The sequence below is a fragment of the Rhipicephalus microplus genome, chromosome 3 (genome assembly GCF_043290135.1).
Source record: "Rhipicephalus microplus isolate Deutch F79 chromosome 3, USDA_Rmic, whole genome shotgun sequence".
Taxonomy (NCBI): domain Eukaryota; kingdom Metazoa; phylum Arthropoda; class Arachnida; order Ixodida; family Ixodidae; genus Rhipicephalus; species Rhipicephalus microplus.
In genome coordinates this window covers 134874578-134893629 of record NC_134702.1, presented here as the reverse complement: position 1 = coordinate 134893629, position 19052 = coordinate 134874578, and the positions used below count along the sequence as shown (strand labels likewise).

General features: G+C 43.1%; 1 protein-coding gene across 3 annotated transcripts in view; it reads left to right on the top strand.

The window, feature by feature from the left end:
- Positions 1–19052, top strand: part of LOC119171525 (kelch-like protein 17) — a 50823-nt gene that overhangs the window by 4461 nt on the left and 27310 nt on the right. For all 3 annotated transcript variants that reach the window (XM_075890265.1, XM_075890264.1, XM_075890266.1), the window contains 6 exons: positions 790–1040; positions 4358–4479; positions 10966–11187; positions 12476–12592; positions 14947–15160; positions 17817–17961. In XM_075890265.1, coding sequence (XP_075746380.1) covers positions 790–1040; positions 4358–4479; positions 10966–11187; positions 12476–12592; positions 14947–15160; positions 17817–17961 — 1071 coding nt within the window. The remainder of the gene's footprint in view (positions 1–789; positions 1041–4357; positions 4480–10965; positions 11188–12475; positions 12593–14946; positions 15161–17816; positions 17962–19052) is intronic.

The window sequence follows — 19052 nt, the reverse complement described above, 5'->3', positions numbered from 1 at the left end:
CATTGGCACTGTAGTGGGCAGAGTCTGAGGTTGCTTCAGCAGGGACATATTTACTTTATAGACAACTGTTATAAACCGTAAATATTATAAACTAAACATTTTTTTCTTTTTAAAACCTCTTACCTATGGCTTTTTGAACTCTTTTACCTCTTTCTGTTGTCATTTAGGTCACGTTTTGTCTCCATTTTTAATGTTGCCTAGCATTTAGTATCGGATTATTTATTGCTTTCCACTCATTGCAATTAACCGTGTGGCACTTAGTGGCTGTGAGCCAGTTTATTGTAGGTGACAAAACAAAATACTGTGTGACCAATGCCCATCGTGGGTATGAGTCAGATTTTTCAGGCTACAACAACAATATTCATAGGGCAAACCAGCTCAGACATCGTAGTCATGACAGCACTTCAGTCACCTCGCTGAAATATGCTAGTTTCTTTTCTAACCTTCTGTTCTCACAGCATAATTGAAGCACCTTAGCTACACATAATCGTGTTTGCAGGAAGATTGAGATGGTGAATGCCTAAGAACACTAAATAATATCACACAGACCTCATTATGACAGAGTTACATGTTACACGAAACTAAGTTTGTTATATCTGAAAATTCATTATAAAGGTATATTCCTAACACTGTATCTATTGCAAGGCAATCATTCACTGACTTCGTTATAACCAATATTTCATTATATCCGGGTTTAATGTATCGAGGTTTGAGTGTAGTACAGCTATTGAGCAAACAAGGGTTTCATCGAACCCCCAGCTACATTGCTGGCCGTGTTGCTGCGTGCAGGTCGCTGGGAGACAGCAGCGACTGTGGCAGTGGGGGCAGCCTGCTGAGCATCATTGGCAACGGTGGGGACGGCAGCTACGAACGGCAGCACGTGCACGAGGCGCACCTGCGCGAGGCCTTCCAGGCCATGCACTGCATGCAACTCAAGGGCCAGCTGTGTGATGTGCGCCTGGTGGCCGGCGGCCAAAGTCTGTTGGCGCACAGGCTTGTGCTGGCCGCCTCCAGCCCCTACTTCCACGCCATGTTCAACAGTTGAGTGCAAATGAGTGGTTTCAACTTCTTTACCATCAACGGAAGTTTATTGAAAGTTATTTATGAATAATAGTGTTGTACTGGTACAAAGTGTGTAAAGCCACTAATTGAATAAGATAATGGCAGTGCTAAGTGTAAAGATAAATGGAAGTAGACGGGAAAGTGGGTTGCAGTAGAAGGACATTAGTAAAAGTACATAAACAAATACAAAGTGAGTACAAAATGTATTAAAGGCACACAGTGTGCAAGGTCAACAATACCAAGCAAGGAAGCGAGGTGCTATCTCCAGACTAACATTGCGAAAATCTTCAGTGAAAACATGTGCAGTACTAGTCTTGTATTGTTACTCAATAGTTATATAATGGATTCGGAACCCTTGACAAAAGATAACAGGATTATTTATAGATGTACTTTTCTTGAAAAAAAATTATGCTCATGTTTTACATCACAGGCAGAAATGCTGGACAATTTTGTATGGCCAAAAATGCACCTGTAGTTATTGTACACTCAAACCTAATTATAGCAATGTGGCATGTTAGCGAAATTAAGTTTATCCCCAAAAATTTGTTATAAAGGATTTTTAGTAGCACAAATCTATTGCAAGAACATTTTTTCATTTTCTTGTGGGCAACAAAACAAATGTACTGTGTGGCCAGTTCCATCAGTTTACTGTTCCGAAAAAATAAAAAAAAATATCTGCAGTTGTGATTATATTTAGAGTGAACAAAATTTAGGCTATTGGACCTTTGTGGGGAAATTGATTGAACACTAACAATGTCGAATTTGCTGTGGTGTTTTCATCATCATCATAGTGAGGGCCTTTGTAGACAGGCATTGATCTTTGAGGAAGAGGAGGGCACTGCATATTCAACAATCTTGGAAGTTCCATTGCTATTACTGCTTTGTTTACAATGCCAGGATTGAAGGGTCCCTCACCAGGTCTGACCTTTGAACTGATGAGCGCAACTCATACTCTGGGCGTCTGCAATTATGTCTGCCGAAATTCGCAATGCTACATGTTGTGAAAATGAGTCGATGTTCAAGCTGAATGCCGCTTCCTCTTTGTCGCACATGCGTGCACCTAAAGAAGGTGTGGATAGAGACGTATGACAATGAATGGTTTTACGTAGTTGTCAGTGCTTAGACGGCTCTTCCCTACATGGGCTCTGACGTCACTCACAGTAGCACATGACACTGCGATAAATGTTTCGTGTGGCATGTATGGTTTTACGTGATTTGTTGCTTGATTAAATTAATGAAACTTCAGAGATATTATAAGACACACAGACGAAATGTGTGAGGAATTTTCTTTTTTTGTACTGCAAACTGCAGCAAGATACAAGACTAATCTACCTCTGTTTCTCATGCGTTTGTGTTCTTGAAGTTTGCACGTCGAGCAGAAGCCAGACGTGACAACGAAAGTTTTTTTCTGGCACATTTGAGTGCTCATTAAGCTCATTTATTCTCCCGTGTCTAATTAAGTGTACATGCGGCACTGGCTTACGATGCCGCTACTCTGGTATCGCCCTTAACAGGCAGTATATCACAGAGAGCGCTGGCACGACATAAAAATGCTGCTCGCATGCTCGAGTGCTCAAGCATGTTTGGGCACGTCATGCACACGGGACCTGGTGTACAACCGCTGCCACGTCTGTGTAGAGCAGGCGAACAGCCAGTTCTTGCTCTGTGGGCCGAAACCTTGGGGCAGTACCAGGCTCTGATGTGGTCAGCCTGACAACTAGGCCGTGCATGCTCCTGATACACCACTTCAGAGCCCGCAACTGCCTCAAGGTTTCGACCCACAGAGCAAAAACCGGCTGCTCGAGGGCTCTACACAGACGTGGCCGCGACTGTACACACGATGTACGCATTACGTGCTCATGTCTACACCAAATCAGGTGAAAGAAATTTTTGTGGCACAATACTCTTCATTGGACACGCAACAGCTTCCCGCATCTAACTAAAATCTGTTATGCGACCTGGTGAGGGGCCCTTTAAAAGACTATGCTCCTGTTACTTGCTCTTAAAGGACAGTTGAAAATGTTATCTGCAGTGTTTATGGTGGAGGTGATGACTTCATGAGCTACTGTTTCAGTGCATTGAGGGCAAGATGTCATGATGCAGGTGAAAGTCTGAAAAGCTTTCTTGAATGGCAGAATCATAGATACTTATTAGGAATAATTTGTCTATGTACAGTACCGTCCAGTGTCAAAGGGAACACTCTAGTGAGCACCTATCATATTGAAGGCCCGATAACTGCTGGTAGATGTAGAAAAATTGTTCCTGCACGGCACTGGTTTATTAAAAGTAGTCAGAACAGTCAGCTCGAAGTAGTCTGATGCAAATCTAAGCCACTATGCTTCTGCCAGAGAGCGAAATGCGGATATTGTGCACACCGAAGTGTTTTTTTTAACAATGAACCCCCCTGTACATGCATAATATCATTCCACACAAGCTACAAGAGCAGAAGCGCAGCCTTTCTTATTCTTTACAACTGTGTTAATAAATGGACTCTAAATTGTAACAAAGAAACTGTTTAGATTGATTAAATGTGCTCTGATAACTTTCATGTTATGAAATTCACTCGCAAAAGTTTATCAATAGAGGATGAAATCAAGGGCAGTTTACCATGCTTAAATTTCACATTGAAACCTCCACGCTCGATGTCATGGATTTCGAAGTGTATTTTTTGCATTTTCGCGTAATTGGCTGAACTGAACTTTCTGAAACGTTGGAGTGTCAAGTCTATAGCCCCCTAAAATGACAATGTCGGTATTTAATTTTCCAGCAAGTCAAACTGCAAGTAGTAGTTGCCATCAAAATTTGTCATTGCAATGTTTGATGCGAGGACTTCAAGGGGACGTCAGCACTAGCTTTATCTTTTTGGCTGTTTCGTCGCTTGCCAAGCATCTTCCTATGACTAATCCACTGTTTTTGGTGTTGTGAAAGAGTGCTTTATTAATAAGAGAAAAATGTTTTTTTGTTAGTGTCCCTTTAAATCACTTGTACTCCACACTAAAAAAACAATTCTAGGCAGTATTTGGGTCCTTGAATTAAATGAAACCTCAGATAACCTAAATACTTATTTTACTTGTCCTGTCTATCGCAGCTTGTGTGGGATACGTCTATTATATCTTTTGTCACTGAAAACTGGTCGTGCCCTTAGTCACGCCCTCTCTTAATATCTGACTGTTTTATTTTTTTTCCATGATATTCAGAACCTTTTCATAATGAAAATTGGGTTGTAATGTTTTTTCTAATGTACACTGAACTGTTGTAATTCGCTTTTATTGACTTTTTTTTTCTCACTTGCCAGGTGACATGTGTGAGAAGGCGCAGGCTGAGGTGGTGATTCACGACATCGCCTTCTCGGCACTCCAGCAGCTTGTGGAATTTGCCTACACTGGCGAGATTGTAATCACTGAGGGCAACGTTCAGGTGTGTCTATCCAGATCATCTAAGATTGCATGCATGGGTAGTGTCTCTCAGCATGTTCAGCCAAGTCTGATATCTGCAACAGAGACAGGGGCGTGCTAAGGCAAGGGTTGGGAGAGTTGAAATCGCTGTTGAAGTTCACCAATTTTGCTTGTGTATATATATATGCACACATACCAGTGCATGCATAGTCATTCATAAATTATGCTGAAACTCCATCCTCTCCCACCCAAAAAAATTCTGGCTAAACCCTTGAACACAAATGTCCAATCGTTAGAAGTCATTGAACAACTATCACCAAAGTCTTGTTACAACCTCTAACAATGTTTCTTATCTAACAACAGCTCTTCACTCAAAGCTTCCATCTTCCCCCTGATTCTGATATGAGGAATCAAATGATAGGGAAAATTAATGGGTTCAATTGTTAATTACTAGAGTGTCTAGCTAACCTATAATAAATTTGGCGAGACAGTTTCATGGCAGGGGCATTCATTAAGTTGCAAAATTTTCAAATTGATTATGAAATTTAGGAAATTGTGGCTTTGAATAAGTGATCAAGCATGAAATAATTTTCTTCAGAAATTGGAATGAGCTGATGAACTGAGGGGTATCCTAGTGGGGTCCACAGAAATGTGTTTCGTTTAAATCAAGGTAACATATCTGCAGGCAGCTCAGGGGAATGTCTTCGACCTGATGCCTATCCATGACAAGATGCAAAAAAAAAAAAAAAAACTGCGCGTCCCGCGTTTTCATATCCTGGCACCCGCCAGTACTAGCCGAGTGTTTTAGGGGCAGGGGTTTAACAAGTTATGCAGGATTCAGCCTCGCACTTTTTTTTACTCAGTACTATGCACTAATAATTGTTCTTACTCATACTGTGTTCATAAATCATCAGATGATTATGTATGTTTTAACCTTGTTATAATGATGTTGTAAGGGGAGCTGATGCACTTCGTTATAACCATTGCTTTGTTATAAACGTATCTCGTCCATATCACTCAACAGGAGGAAGGCGTGCTCACTGGAATAATTTTCACTTCCTTTCTCAACATTAGAGCATCAAAAAAAAGGTACACAAGTTGTGCATATTTTCAAAAATGAATCTTGATAATGTTTGGTAATGTTTATCATCAGCCTGACATCACCCCCCGCAAGACTGAGGTCTCCCAACCCTTTGTCCAGTTAACCTGGTCCTTTGCTTGCTACAGCTACATTATCGCTGAAAAACCTCTTAATCTCATCCGCCTGCCTAACTGCTCTCCTCCCCCTCACACACTTGCCTTCTCTTGGAATCCAGTCTGTTATGGGCTTATATAATGACCACCAGTTATCTTGCCTTCGTACTGCATGGTCTGCCCATGGCCATTCTTTCTTATTGATTTCGGCTAAGATCTGTGTTAAGGTATGTGAAGCGTCTTATTTATACTGAATTCACACGGTTACTTTTGATCGCGATTACAGCCGATTCTGATAGGATTCTTTGATCATGACCCACAGTCGTCGCTGCTATGTTAATCTTGACCGAGTCAATCAAATCGTAATCTGACAGTCAAATCGCAGTCATCTCAATCTCGAAGGGGCCTGACAGTGATTAAATAGGACCTTACGGCAGCACCTGGTCCTTATCGAGCCTAATCTGGATTGCGACTGATCGCAATTCAAAGTGCCTATGTGAGAAGTATTACTCGATCACTATACTGTATAGGTAAAGTCGCACACTTTGATGAGAACCAAAGTGTTGCATCTTTCTCATGTCTTTTGTCCTTATCAAAACTGCACCTGGTCCTGATCGAGCCTAATCTGGATTGGAACTGATCGCAATTCAAAGTGCCTATGTGAGAAGTATCACTCGATCACTATACCGTATAGGTAAAGTCGCACACTTTGATGAGAATCAAAGTGTTGCATCTTTCTCATGTCTTTTGTCCTTATCAAAACGGCACGACGGCCAATCACAAACTCGCCCATGTTTCAACCGAATTGGACATTAAATTGATTTCAACTGAAAAGCCGGTCAATTATAACCCACAAATAGACTGATGGAAAGTGGCACCAAGTGACGATCAGACCAAATAAACTGATTGAGTGATTAAGACTTTAATACCCCCAGAATACGGTAGCAGCAATAAACGCTTGGACGCAGTTCTGAACTCACACACCAAAATACTGTGCACTGCAGTCATTCCTCATCAGGAAAGCCATACGAGTTTCAGGTACAATACCGATTAGCCCATGGCACGATTCTAGTTCAAATGCCTAACTTCTGAAACGTGATTTAAACTATATTTCATTAGTTAACCCCACTACTTCAGTGTCTAGTGCAATTGTTTGTTCACTTTTGTCCATTGTGGTGTTGTCTTTCATGCAGAAACTGGCGCAGCAAGCCAAATAACAGCATCTGTACACAATCACGTTTTGTATTTTTATGTATCAGCCACTCACTGTGGTGAATTTTATTCCATGCGGTCTCAAAGTTTCTTTTCTATTCTGGGTTGATTTTCTACGCTGTCGCTTTCTACTCTTGAACTAGAACGTTCAAGCATTCTTCAAGTTTTTCTGAAAAGCCTGCGGTGCCTTTTGGGTTTTGTTGCAAAGTGTTTGTACATTATTAAAAAAAGCTTCAAACTTCAGAAAGTATCAGCAGCTTGGGGGTGGCTGTTGCAACTCATACTTCGGAGACTTATGATCTGCTTGGCGTACTCCAGTTGGCTTTTCTCTTACATTTAATGTAGCAACTCGAGAAGTTTCTCGTTAGCCTATTACTTGAACATTGGAGATGGCATGGGCACTGCAAAAAGCACATAGATAGATAAGAACAATATAGGAAAGGCACGTTAAGCTTGCTGAACTGATGAGCACCCACCCTTTTGTCGTTGTTTTGTCTTAGTGAATGTCTCATCCATTTGCACGCTGCTTGCAATGGGCCGGCTCAAACTTGCGCACATCACCATCCTTGAGCGATATAAAGCAGTCATACTGTGTGGACAATGTTCACTGCCCGACACTTTTAGCCAAATTATGTTTGCAGCGCTGTCTCAGGGTCATCACAAACGACAGTTTGTTGTACAGCTTGTGCTTTATTTCAATACGTATAAGTAACTTTTTTAAAGTGTGCATGTGTGCGGCCAACCGTGAGCGATTGACCTTTCAATTATTTATTTATTATTTATTTAAATATACTGCAGCCCAAGTACAGGGCTATAGCAGGAGGGGATGAGTTTCAAACTTTTTGGTTCAGTATATTGGCATAAAAATGTTCACTCACTGATCAACGTCACGAATGGGAAAGTATTGCTTTTTCGTGTGACCGTGTGCGTCACTCTAGTGTCGCAACGCCTCGTCACAGGAACCGCGCTCGGTGATGTGTGTCATTATGTCTACTGTCGTGACGGTACGAGCCCGTCTCCAGTTGCCGAGGGCACTGAACGTCACTTAACGTGCTTTTCAAGCTTCCCGATTGCTTTTCCTCTTTCCAATTACGAAACGTACCTCGTGCGTCTGTGGCATTTTTTATTCATTGAAGCTGCTGGTGGCACTTACAAAATTGGCTTTCGGTGCATCGTGTACTGTACCTTCAAATTAACTTTTCTTTCTCTTGTCCACAATAGAGACATAGTAAAGGGCATTCACACATTGAAGGCAGAAAAATTACATGCTGTAGTATAAGAAGAACCTTATTTTAGCTTATGCTAAAAGGGACTACCGTAATTACTCGAATCTAACGTGCACCATTTTTCCGGTTAAGCGAGTCCATAAATCGCATACGCGTTAGAATCGAGTACGAAAAAAAAAAAAAAAAAAAGAAGACGATCATTCTATTGCCATCGGCATTTCCAAAATGGCCGCCCCCTACGTGCGTTGGCATGGCGCGTCGGCCATTTCTGCCTATGTGTTTCCCATGTGCGGCACTTTGTACGTGTGCTGAGGAGTTCGTCATCTTGGTGTGCATTAGCATCGACGGCATGGAAGGGCCGACTCCAAGAACTCGACGAGTGCACCACGGTGCCACTTTTAAAAGAAAAGTCATTGTGTGTGCCGAAACGGACGGAAATCGGGCCGCATCGCGGTCGTTGGGAGTTCCCGAACAAAAGCGGAAACTGGCGGAAACAAAAGCAGAATATTGTCAACAGCAAAGATTCACGCAAAGGCTTCAGTGAACCACAGCAGGGTCGGTTTCCGCAAATTGAAGAGCTGCCCGGCGAGTATGTGATTGAGCAGTGAGCGGCACAGCGGCCCGTGACGACAAAACTGCTCCAAGTGCAGGCTATGCAGTTAGCCTTAGAATAAGGGCTAATGCGGAGCCAATTTAAAGCGAGCAGGTGCTGGCTAACTAACTTTATGAAGAGGAAAGGCTTTTCCCTCCGTAGGCGAATGGGCATATGCGAAAAGTTGCCGGAGGAGTACGAAGAAAAGCTTCACAGTTTTCAGAGGTTCCTCCTCAACTTGCGGCTCAACAACGGCTACCCGCTTGGGAAAATCGGGAATGCCGATCAGATGCCTCTTTACTTCGACATGCCTGGCACCACAGCCGTCGGAAAGAAGGGGGCGAAGCAAAATCGCGTGCTGACATCGGGCCACGGTAAAACTAGAGTGATGGCAATGCTCTGTTGCACATCAGATAGGCACAATCTTTCCCTGTATCTCATACTTAAACAAAAGACGCTCCCGAAAGGAGTCATTTTCCCAAGTGGTGTGATCGTGCGGGCCAACGAGAAAAATGGGTGCACATTGCAATTGATGTCTTACTTTTTTTTTTCGTCCGGGTGCGCGTTACAATCGAGGGCGCGGTAGATTCGAGTAAATACGGTAATACTCAAGGTGATTCAGGATCTAGTTAGTTCACCCCTCATAGATGAAGAAAAACCATTACCTTTGTGATTGCGTTATTATTACACCTTTAGTACATGTCAAAAAGAACTTAACGTTTCTTGGCTTGGTTTGGCCAGCATTTTGAGTATGAATGGTCCATGTCTTTGCGGAACCTCCGTGATGCACCTTTAAAGTACGCATTGTACAATAATTTTTCATCCTTCGTTTTTAACTTAACGGAAGCTAGCAAAGGTGCCATCTGCTTCATTTCAGGTAGCAGAGCAATTAATGTGACCTTGTAAGGGAATTCTAATGAAAAAAAAAATGAGACTAATAAACTTGAAATCTTTTTTTAAATGTTCTTATCACAAATGACAACATAATCCGACTGCTTATCTGACTAGTGCTTAATAATTTTTATTCGAAATGGCAATTTACCTTGGCATTGACACAGTGAATTTGTCCAGGTCCCTGCTGCTATGCTCCAACTGTTACAATGCAGACTTGTGTCAAACATTCAGCAGCTCACCGCAGCTATTGAATGCATGGATAGTTATTCAACTCCCCCAATAGCCCTTTGGAAGTGCAGTTCGTAAAAAATCTTGCGTTCCCTAACTAACACTCAGTGTCAAAAGCCTATAAAGTGTTCCTACTTGGGAAGTAAAAACAGTGCAGAAATATAGACAAGGACAGAGGAAGAAACGACACCGCGCTGAACTCGCAACTAAACTTCATTGGAAGATACTCACACATATATCAAGCATTTGACCCAGTCACGTGGAAAACCAAAGGCGTCTGTGCACCAAAGCAAGCAAGGTACGAAATAAGCCTAATCATATTGAACATCAACACGTGTGTAACAACACAGAAAAAAAAAACGCACCTTCCTACTTGCCAAAAACATATACAAGAGTCCCTAACAAACCGCCTTTGGTTTAATAAATCGCCTTTGCTTTTCCTTGTGACTGGGTCGAATGTTTGATATATGTGCGCGTATCTTCCTATAAAGTTTAGTTGCGAGTTCAGCGCAATATCGTTTCTTCCTCTGTCCTTGTCTATATTTGTGCGCTGTTTTTACTTCCCAAGTATGAAACACCAACTAGCTCAACTTTCGCTATTATTCCTATAAAGTGTATTGGTTTTTATTCTTTTCAGGGTTTTTTGATGACATTGCTAGTTGTTCTGCAAACCACAGTGACACATTCAGATAAACGTGGCCTGTGTTGGAACCTATCTAGACAAGTATGCATGTTCACGAATTGAGCATTATATTGAACTGTCTTTTTATAAAGACCTCCTTGTGCTTCTTTCGTATTGCCTTGCGTTAACGCTCTCACAAAGACTCGCAAAGTTTCCACTGCCGTGTGCCTAGAGCCACACCTTTACCAACTCAAACCTCATTATAAAAAAGTTGCATCTTACATGATGAGTTTGTTATATCCAAAAATTTGTTATAAAGGTTTATTCCTAACATTTTATCTATTGCTAGACTATTCTTCATTCACTTCGTTATAACCAATGTTTCGTTATATCCGGGTTCGTTATATCGAGGTTGCATTGCACTACGAGTTATCTTTGGATAGTTCAGGTTGATGCCAACTACCTCTGATGTTATAACTTTTTACACGTGTGAGGCTTTTGCATTAATAAATTTCGTGGTCACATGTTTGTGCTGTGCAGAGCCTGCTGCCTGCCGCCAGCCTGCTGCAAGTGGGCAGCGTGCGCGAAGCGTGCTGTGCCTTCTTGCTGGGACAGCTCCACCCGTCCAACTGCCTGGGCATCCGCAGCTTTGCTGACACGCACGCCTGCCGCGACCTGCTGGGCAAGAGCCACCGATACGCCCTGCACCACTTCCGCGAGGTGGCGCACACCGACGAGTTCCTCATGCTGCCTTTGTCGCAGGTTCCCTCTCTCTCTCTCTTTTCTCTCTCATTTGCCCTTCTGTCACCTTTCTGCTTGCACATTTATTGGAAAAACTGGGGTATAAGTTTTTATAGCGATACCTTATTGTTAAATCATTTTTCAGTGACCACTTTCAAATGTCAGAGACATTGCAGCGCACAGCACTGCGACCTTTCTGACTTTTCTTGCACTTGGGTTGCTAAAACCTTCGGAGACACCAGCAATCAGTCCATTGAATGGGTCATTATGAATTGTTCGTACATTCATATAAAGAAACCAACGAGGTATGCACAGCGCAGTTTCATCGTTCCAAAATCGATGCTCTCCTTTTCTTTATTACGATGTTTTAGGTACGAAGTTATTCTCAACTGTGGTCTCTTTTTGGTCTTTTCCTCAAGATTTCTACATAGGTGTTTTGTACTTGCTGTTTAGGAGATGCGTGAACTGTAGGGTCAAATTAAACACCAGCATGACGAGGTAGGCAACTTTCGTCTTTGTTTTGTCCACCTCGGTGGAACAGTGGCTACGATGCTCAGCTGCTGACACAAAGGTCACGGGTTCTATCCCTGTCCCAATGGTCTCATCTCAATTGAGGCGAAATGGTAGAAGCCCATGTACTATGCAATGTCCGTGCGCATTAAAGAACACCAGATGGTGAACATTTCTGGGAAACTTCACTACGGTGTCTCTCATAATTCTATTGTGGTTTTGGGACGGAAAATACTCTACATTATTTTGTCTTCATTTTGTGCACATCTTATTGTGGCCGCAGTTATGTGCAATGGTGAAATAACGAGTTGTATCCATACATTGTATGTTCTGCCATTGATATGTTATAACAATGATTTGAAGCACCTGTATAAATTATATGTACAAATAGAGGTGATTTCATTGATATGGGCAGTTTAACATCCCAAAATCATCATATGATTATAAAAGGCGCGTAGTGGAGGGCTTCAGAAATTTTTACCGTCTGGGGTTCTTTAACATGCTCCGAAATCTGAACATACGGGCCTACAGCACTTTTGCCTCCATCAAAAATGCAGCCGCAACAGCAGGGATTCGATCCTGCAACCTGCGGGTCAGCACCCGAGTACCTTACCCACTAGATAACCGCAGTGGGGCAGAGATAGAGGTGTTTTAGATGGCCTTGTCCCACGTATTTTTATACTACCCCCAGAATTCTTGCCTGAAAACCTCTCTGACTACCTGTTAAACCCCTGGCCCCCAACCAGCATTTTAGATATCCATAACCCTGGGTAAATTCTGCTTCGTGCTGTTTGTGCAGGTAGAAGACCTGATCTCGAGTGACGAGCTCAATGTCTCCTCGGAAGAGTTGGTCTACGAGGCCACCGTAGCCTGGATCAAGCACGATCTGCCCGAAAGGGAGAAGTACGTTGGCAAGGTGAGAATCTCATGCTTTCCACCCCTCGGACTGTTCTTTGTGCCTTCTGTCAACAAACAGCGAAAACAGTCTGCTTTTTGTCACCACGACTTCACTCTCACCCACACTGAACATCTCAAGTTTAACTTTGCTTCCTTCATGTCGCGATGTTTTTTGAAGTGCATTGTCGGCACATCGGTTCGGTGTGCAAACAATAAAAATTGGGTTGTCTAAAAAAAAGAACTCATGCTTCCTTCAGGGCCTTTGAAACCACCATCTCCGAAATAGCTGCATAGGCCTATTAGGCATATTGGTGCCCATCCTGCAATGAATAATTGACAGGGGGCAATGTATAATTAAAGTGCTCATGCCTTGTCCAGAGGCAGGGGCCTATTTTCATTCTTGGTTCACGTCATTGCAGTACCGTAATTACTCGAATCTATTGCGCACCTTTTTTCCGGTTAAGCGAGTTCATAAATCGCATGCGCGTTAAAATCGAGTACGAAAAAAAAAAAATGAATACGGTGGTTCTATTGCCATCGGCATTTCGAAATGGCCGCCCCCTACGTGCGTCGGCCATTTCTGCCTATGTGTTTCCCATGTGCGGCACTTCGTACGTGTGCTGAGGAGTTCGTCATCTTGGTGTGCATTAGCATCGACGGCATGGAAGGGCCGACTCCAAAAACTCGATGAGTGCACCACGGTGCCGCTTTTAAAAGAAAAGTCATCGCGTGTGCTGAAACGGGCGTAAATCGGGCTGCATCGTGGTCGTTCGGAGTTCCCGAAACGTGCGTGCGGGACTGGCAGAAACAAAAGCAGAAGATTGTCGACAGCAAAGCTTCACGCAAAGGCTTCAGTGAACCACAGCAAGGTCGGTTTTCGCAAATTAAAGAGCTGCTCGGCGAGTATGTGCTTGAGCGGCATGGCGGTCTGTGACGACAGAACTGCTCCAAGTGCGGGCCATGCAATTAGCCTTAGAAAAAGGTCTAATGCGGAGCCAGTTTAAAGCGAGCAGGTGCTGGCTAACTAACTTTATGAAGAGGAAAGGCTTTTCCCTCCGAAGGGGAACGGGCATATGCGAAAAGTTTTGCGGAGGAGTACGATCAAAAGCTTCACAGTTTTCAGAGGTTCGTTCTAAACTTGCGGCACAACAACGGCTACCTGCTTGGGCAAATCGGGAATGCCGATCAGACGCCTTTTTACTTTGACATGCCTGGCACCACAACTGTCGAGAAGAAGGGGGCGAAGCAAGTTCGCGTGCTGACATCGGTCCACGGTAAAACTACAGTGACGGCAATGCTCTGTTACACGTCAGATAGGCACAAGCTTCGCCGTACCTCATATTTAAATGGAAGACGCTCCCGAAAGGAGTAATTTTTTCGCGTGGTGTGATCGTGCGGGCCAGCGAGAAAAATGGGTGCGCGTTGCAATCCATGTCTTATTTTTGTTTTTTTTTTCGTCGTGGAAATCGGGTGCGCGTTACAATCGAGGGCACGGTAGAATCGAGTAAATACGGTACTTCACATATGCTTGACCGCTTTACACTTTCGCAATGTAGTGGAGCCGACTTTTAGAGACCACGATTGTTGCAATAGAGCGGTGCACAAGAGGGCTGGTCAGCGTTACGAAAGGGTCAGCATAGCAGCAGTGGTGGCTTCGGTTAAGAGTGCTTTGCGCTTGCTGCAGAGACAGCAGAAAGTCGGAGAAATCGGATGTTGAAGCATTGAAGCCTAAATTTTACTTGGCTTTGTGCAGCACTTACGTATTCAAAATAGACAGCGCATTTTTTAGCAACACGACTGGTATGCTCTATATCTAGACATAAATTTGCCATTTGCGAAGAATCTCGTATCTAAAGATAGCTCTGGCTTTGATCTATGAATTCAAATTTAAATTACATCAATATGAACCAACCTGAAGACAGTGGAAACAAAATGATGTGCGTTACTTTGCCCTAAGTTGGGCATGGTGAAGAATGGAAGTGATGAGAGCAGTGCACGACAATACACACCAAAATAACTACCTTACTAAACAAAGCAAAGTACCTCCGTAAAGCCAGTGTCTCTAAGAAAGTTGAAAAGGGCTTTCGTTGCGTGAAAAGCTCAAGGCTTTAGGTTCGTTTCCTATTCAGGGCGACTGGATTTCGGCGAGGGCGTAATGCACGCAACATTTAGCAGAATTTGTTCAGCCTGTTGAGACTGCGTAGCTTGTGAAACTTCTATTTAAGACTGTATCCCTCTTTTGAGTCAGTCCAGATAAAGCAGTGCAATGCAGAGTCGCGTGCAAAGTGCCGATTAGAAGGCCCATGTTCTGCAGTGGTCACGAAATAGAATTACGACAATGATGATGATGTCTTCGTGGGGCATGTGTTTCAGCTGCTGCAGCACTGTCGGCTGCCGTTGATGCGTCGGGAGTTCCTGCTCTCCAAGGTGAGCGAGGAGCCACTGGTGCGCTCGAACGAGGAGAGCAAAGACCTGCTCATCGAGGCCATGCGCTACCACTTGATGCCTGAGCAGCGCGCTGCCCTGGCTGGACCGCGCACCTCGCACCGCAGACCAGAGGGCCTACGCTCCTACCTCTTCGCAGTCGGTGAGTCTCGACGTGAAACTTTCTGGAGGGCCTAAAGCAAAGGTAAAAATTTAGAGTCGTCAAGCTTCGCCTTTAAACAATTGAATGTGATAGCAGTTTCGCATGTGCAGACGTGCACACACATAAGCACTATTGCCTTCTCAATCACTAGTCTGCCTTCGCTTCTCAGTGAAAACTTAAACTGTGCCACAAAAGCTGAAGTGCAAACGCCCGCCCAGCTTGCTTATATGTTTATTTGCATCTACCTCGAATTTTCACTCACAGTGAACGCTGCCTTTTCGATCACAACCGGGAACGCCGGCACCGAAATTTCTGCAAAATGAGCTTTTTAATGCATCGGGCTAAAATTATTTCCCAGTTTGGTGGTATTGAGGGTCAGCTAGTTTTTTTCTTCCAGCTTTTTGTATCAAATGGCAAATTCTCGGTCCCGAAGACTAGGCATATGTCATTGACAGGGTGGGTGCTGGATAAGTTCACCTCCTTGATTGACTTGCTTAATATTTCATATTCCTGGTGACACATTTACCGTATATAGTCGGCCACCCAACCTTTAACTCCTACTAGGCAAAAAAAAGTTTACTCTGAACACAGCCTTATGCTGCAGCCATAGCACACAGGTAAGTCTTTCAGAAGCGGAAGTGATGCAAAGAAACATTTATTTGACCATGAAACATCGCTCACCACTCGTCGTCGCTTGGGAGAAGGATACAACTGTCACGGTCATTGCCATTGTGTGAGACACTGTTGCTGCTCACCGTCGAAAAGGGTGCTGGTGATACCGAGATGCCGCACTTGAAAAATGCCATGCAGACCATGTCGATTGGCACTCTACACTAGGCATCATAATCCTATTGCACCACTTCACTCAAAGAGCTCGGTTTAAACTCAGTTGCGGGATGCACATATCCTTCGCGACAGTACGTGCTTTTGCTTTAATATCATCATAGGAGACACTCAGGCTTTTGATTCTCTGGTTGTGAACCCATTCTCAAACCACTTCCTCAGTGGCAGGGCACACTTCAGTTCGCGAAAAGAACTCTGTATCACAGCGTACATGAAGATCTCGGTTCTTGGTTTTCTCCATTCTCTCGCGCACTTTTCCGACACACCAAACTTCCGCCCTGCTTCAACGTTGCTTGCCAACTCTGCGTAGAGGATCGCTTGCCACTTGAAAGCAGCACTGTACTGTTGGCAGTGTGGCGGTGGCATCTTGTTGTCTGTTGAGCAGCTTCGCAAATCGTGTACACCTTTAATGTTCGCAAGCAAAGCGAAACGCAGAAATGGTGAACAGGTGTGAGGGCAAAAGAACGTGAAGACACTTGTGAGTGCATGTGACTGGTCATGTGGTTTAGTTCCCTGCGAAGTGTGTTTCACATCGTTTGCGAATGATAAACATCACGTTTCTTGTGAACGAGAGATGCATGTCAAGTTTTTTGCGACAGGTAAACATACAGTGGACTCTCGATAATTCGAACTCTGATAATTCATACTTTCGGTTTATTTGAACAAAATTCAATTTTTTGGTTGGCTCTCTATTCTTTCAATGTTTTTCAAAAAGCCTTTTAATTGAAACTCCATCATTCGGTTAATTCATACTTATTGCAGTTCCATACCCAGAAAATATCTGCTGCTTTCCCACTACTATTCAAAAATTTGTGTGCTTATACAAGGTAACAGTCTCAAAATGAAAAGTAAGTGCCTTGGGGCTTCAAGAAAAACGGATTTTCTAATAAATAAATGTTTGAAACGAAGCACACGCATGGTATACCGTGATGCTTCTCAACTGGTATAGAAAAGTTTGTGCTAAAGGCACATACCTATAGAAAAGAAGCAGTTGGTAATTCACATTTTTTTTAAAAGGTGTGATCCGTAGCAAATGGCCAATAGACTTGACTTTACACCTCTGCTTGCTGTTTATTGCGTGCAGTTGGGGATTAAAAACACTTGAAAAAGTTTTAATTGTGATAAAATCAATGCCTAATCACAATGTGTGGTGTCACCTCACCCAGAGTCATCTATCTGAGAACTTCTGGTAATTCAAATTCTTTGATAATTCAAACAAAATTCAGAGACTCCTTCAAGTTTCAATTAACGAGAGCCGACTGTATATCGCATTGTCAGCCAGTGAGAAATGCATGTCGTGTTTCTTCGCGAGCCAAATGCACTGTCATACCCATATAAGGCAAAAGCTGGTGTTATTGTTGATCACGCCTGACATACATGCCAATAAGGTGGCGCTAACATTGAAACCATGACGTCGTTGGTGACCGGTCATGAACAAACGCTGTATCTCTCCTGTAGCCACTGTAGCTATACTGTAGTCTCGCGATCGTCGGGGCAGATAGTAAAAATGTTTCGCTCCAGAAGCGGCGTGCGTGCATTGGGAGATAGCAGTTCCTGCGACTCTGTTGCCTCTAAGGCGGATGTTATCGATGCGTCAAATAGCAGTGAATATGAGGAAGACTACCATTTGTCAGACCCCTCAAAAAAGTCAACTTTACGATTCCGCATATAAGATAACTCTAATTATAAATTGACTCCCGAGCTTTGGAAGACCATTTTATGAAAAAAACGTTGACTTATAATTTGCAATATACAGTAACAATGTATAACTAAGTAGTCTGGGTCTTCTTACATGCATCCCCTCTCCATTCAGGTGGAGGCTCACTGTTTGCCATTCACAGTGAGTGTGAGTACTACAATCCACGGACGGACCGCTGGAGCTCTTTCGCACCCACTGTTCACCGGAGATCTCGAGCTGGCATAACTGCGCTGAACCGAATGTTGTATGCCATTGGCGGGTGAGTCATCGTGTTCACTGCATGTCTGCCTAATCCTGGTGCCTCTGGTAAACTAACAACTGGGGGTGCTTTAGTTTTTATGAGATAACATTTGCCCAAAAATGGGCACCTTTTTGTTTTATACAGTAAAAGCTTGTTAATTCAAACTCAGGTCAATTAGAAATTGCAGTCAATTCAAACTCACTGTTCCCGGCACCACCCTGTGTATTTATGTGGGGGAAAACTTTAGATATTTTGAACACGTTAGTATCCGCAATCATTTATTCTAGCTGGGAATCCCAGGTTTCCATCTCTCCTTGCAGAAGTTTACCTCCACTAATCACAATTAGTTGTGAAACCAAAGAAAATTCACTGGTGATGCAAAGCAACGAAACATTAGCACTTCTCAGCTGATGAGAGAGAGAGAAATAGAGTGGAAAGGAAGGAAGGTTAACCAAACTTGGTTCGGTTGGCTAATCTACACTTGGGTTGTGGAAAGGGGAAAGAAAAAGGATAAAGAAGAAGAAGAAGAGAAGATGAGAATCTAAACTCTGCGCTGGAGCTCCTCGGCAAGCTGCAGATGATGTTCATGCAGTCGCGTCTAAAAAATGCAAACAAATGCAAATACCTGATTATTATTTTAATTTTGAGTGCACCAGCTCTGCCATGAAAATAAGCATGTTTCATAACATAAATATTGTCATATTTTGACATTAAGGCTCACTGCTCATATGAATGCATGTTGGTGCCTTTTCTTGCATATCACTGAATAATCTATCAATGTTTTTCACTCTTAGAGGTTCATCAACCTAATTTACAAAACCACCTTCCACAAACCTGTAGCAGTGCCTAATTCACAATAATGAGTTTAGAGACGACTTGCTCGGGTTCTGCCCATGCAGTGTAGCACAATGTCCACTCCTGTTAGTTTCCACCAACTAACTTAAACTGTGCCTAATTTGAACATTCTTTTATTGTCCCCTTCACATTTGAGTTAATGAGCTCTTACTGCTAGTCGTTTAATCAATCATAAGAAGAAAACTCAGTGAATATAAAAGTGCAAAAATGAAGGGACCCAAATATAACAAACTGTTATTGGGATTGGGAATGCA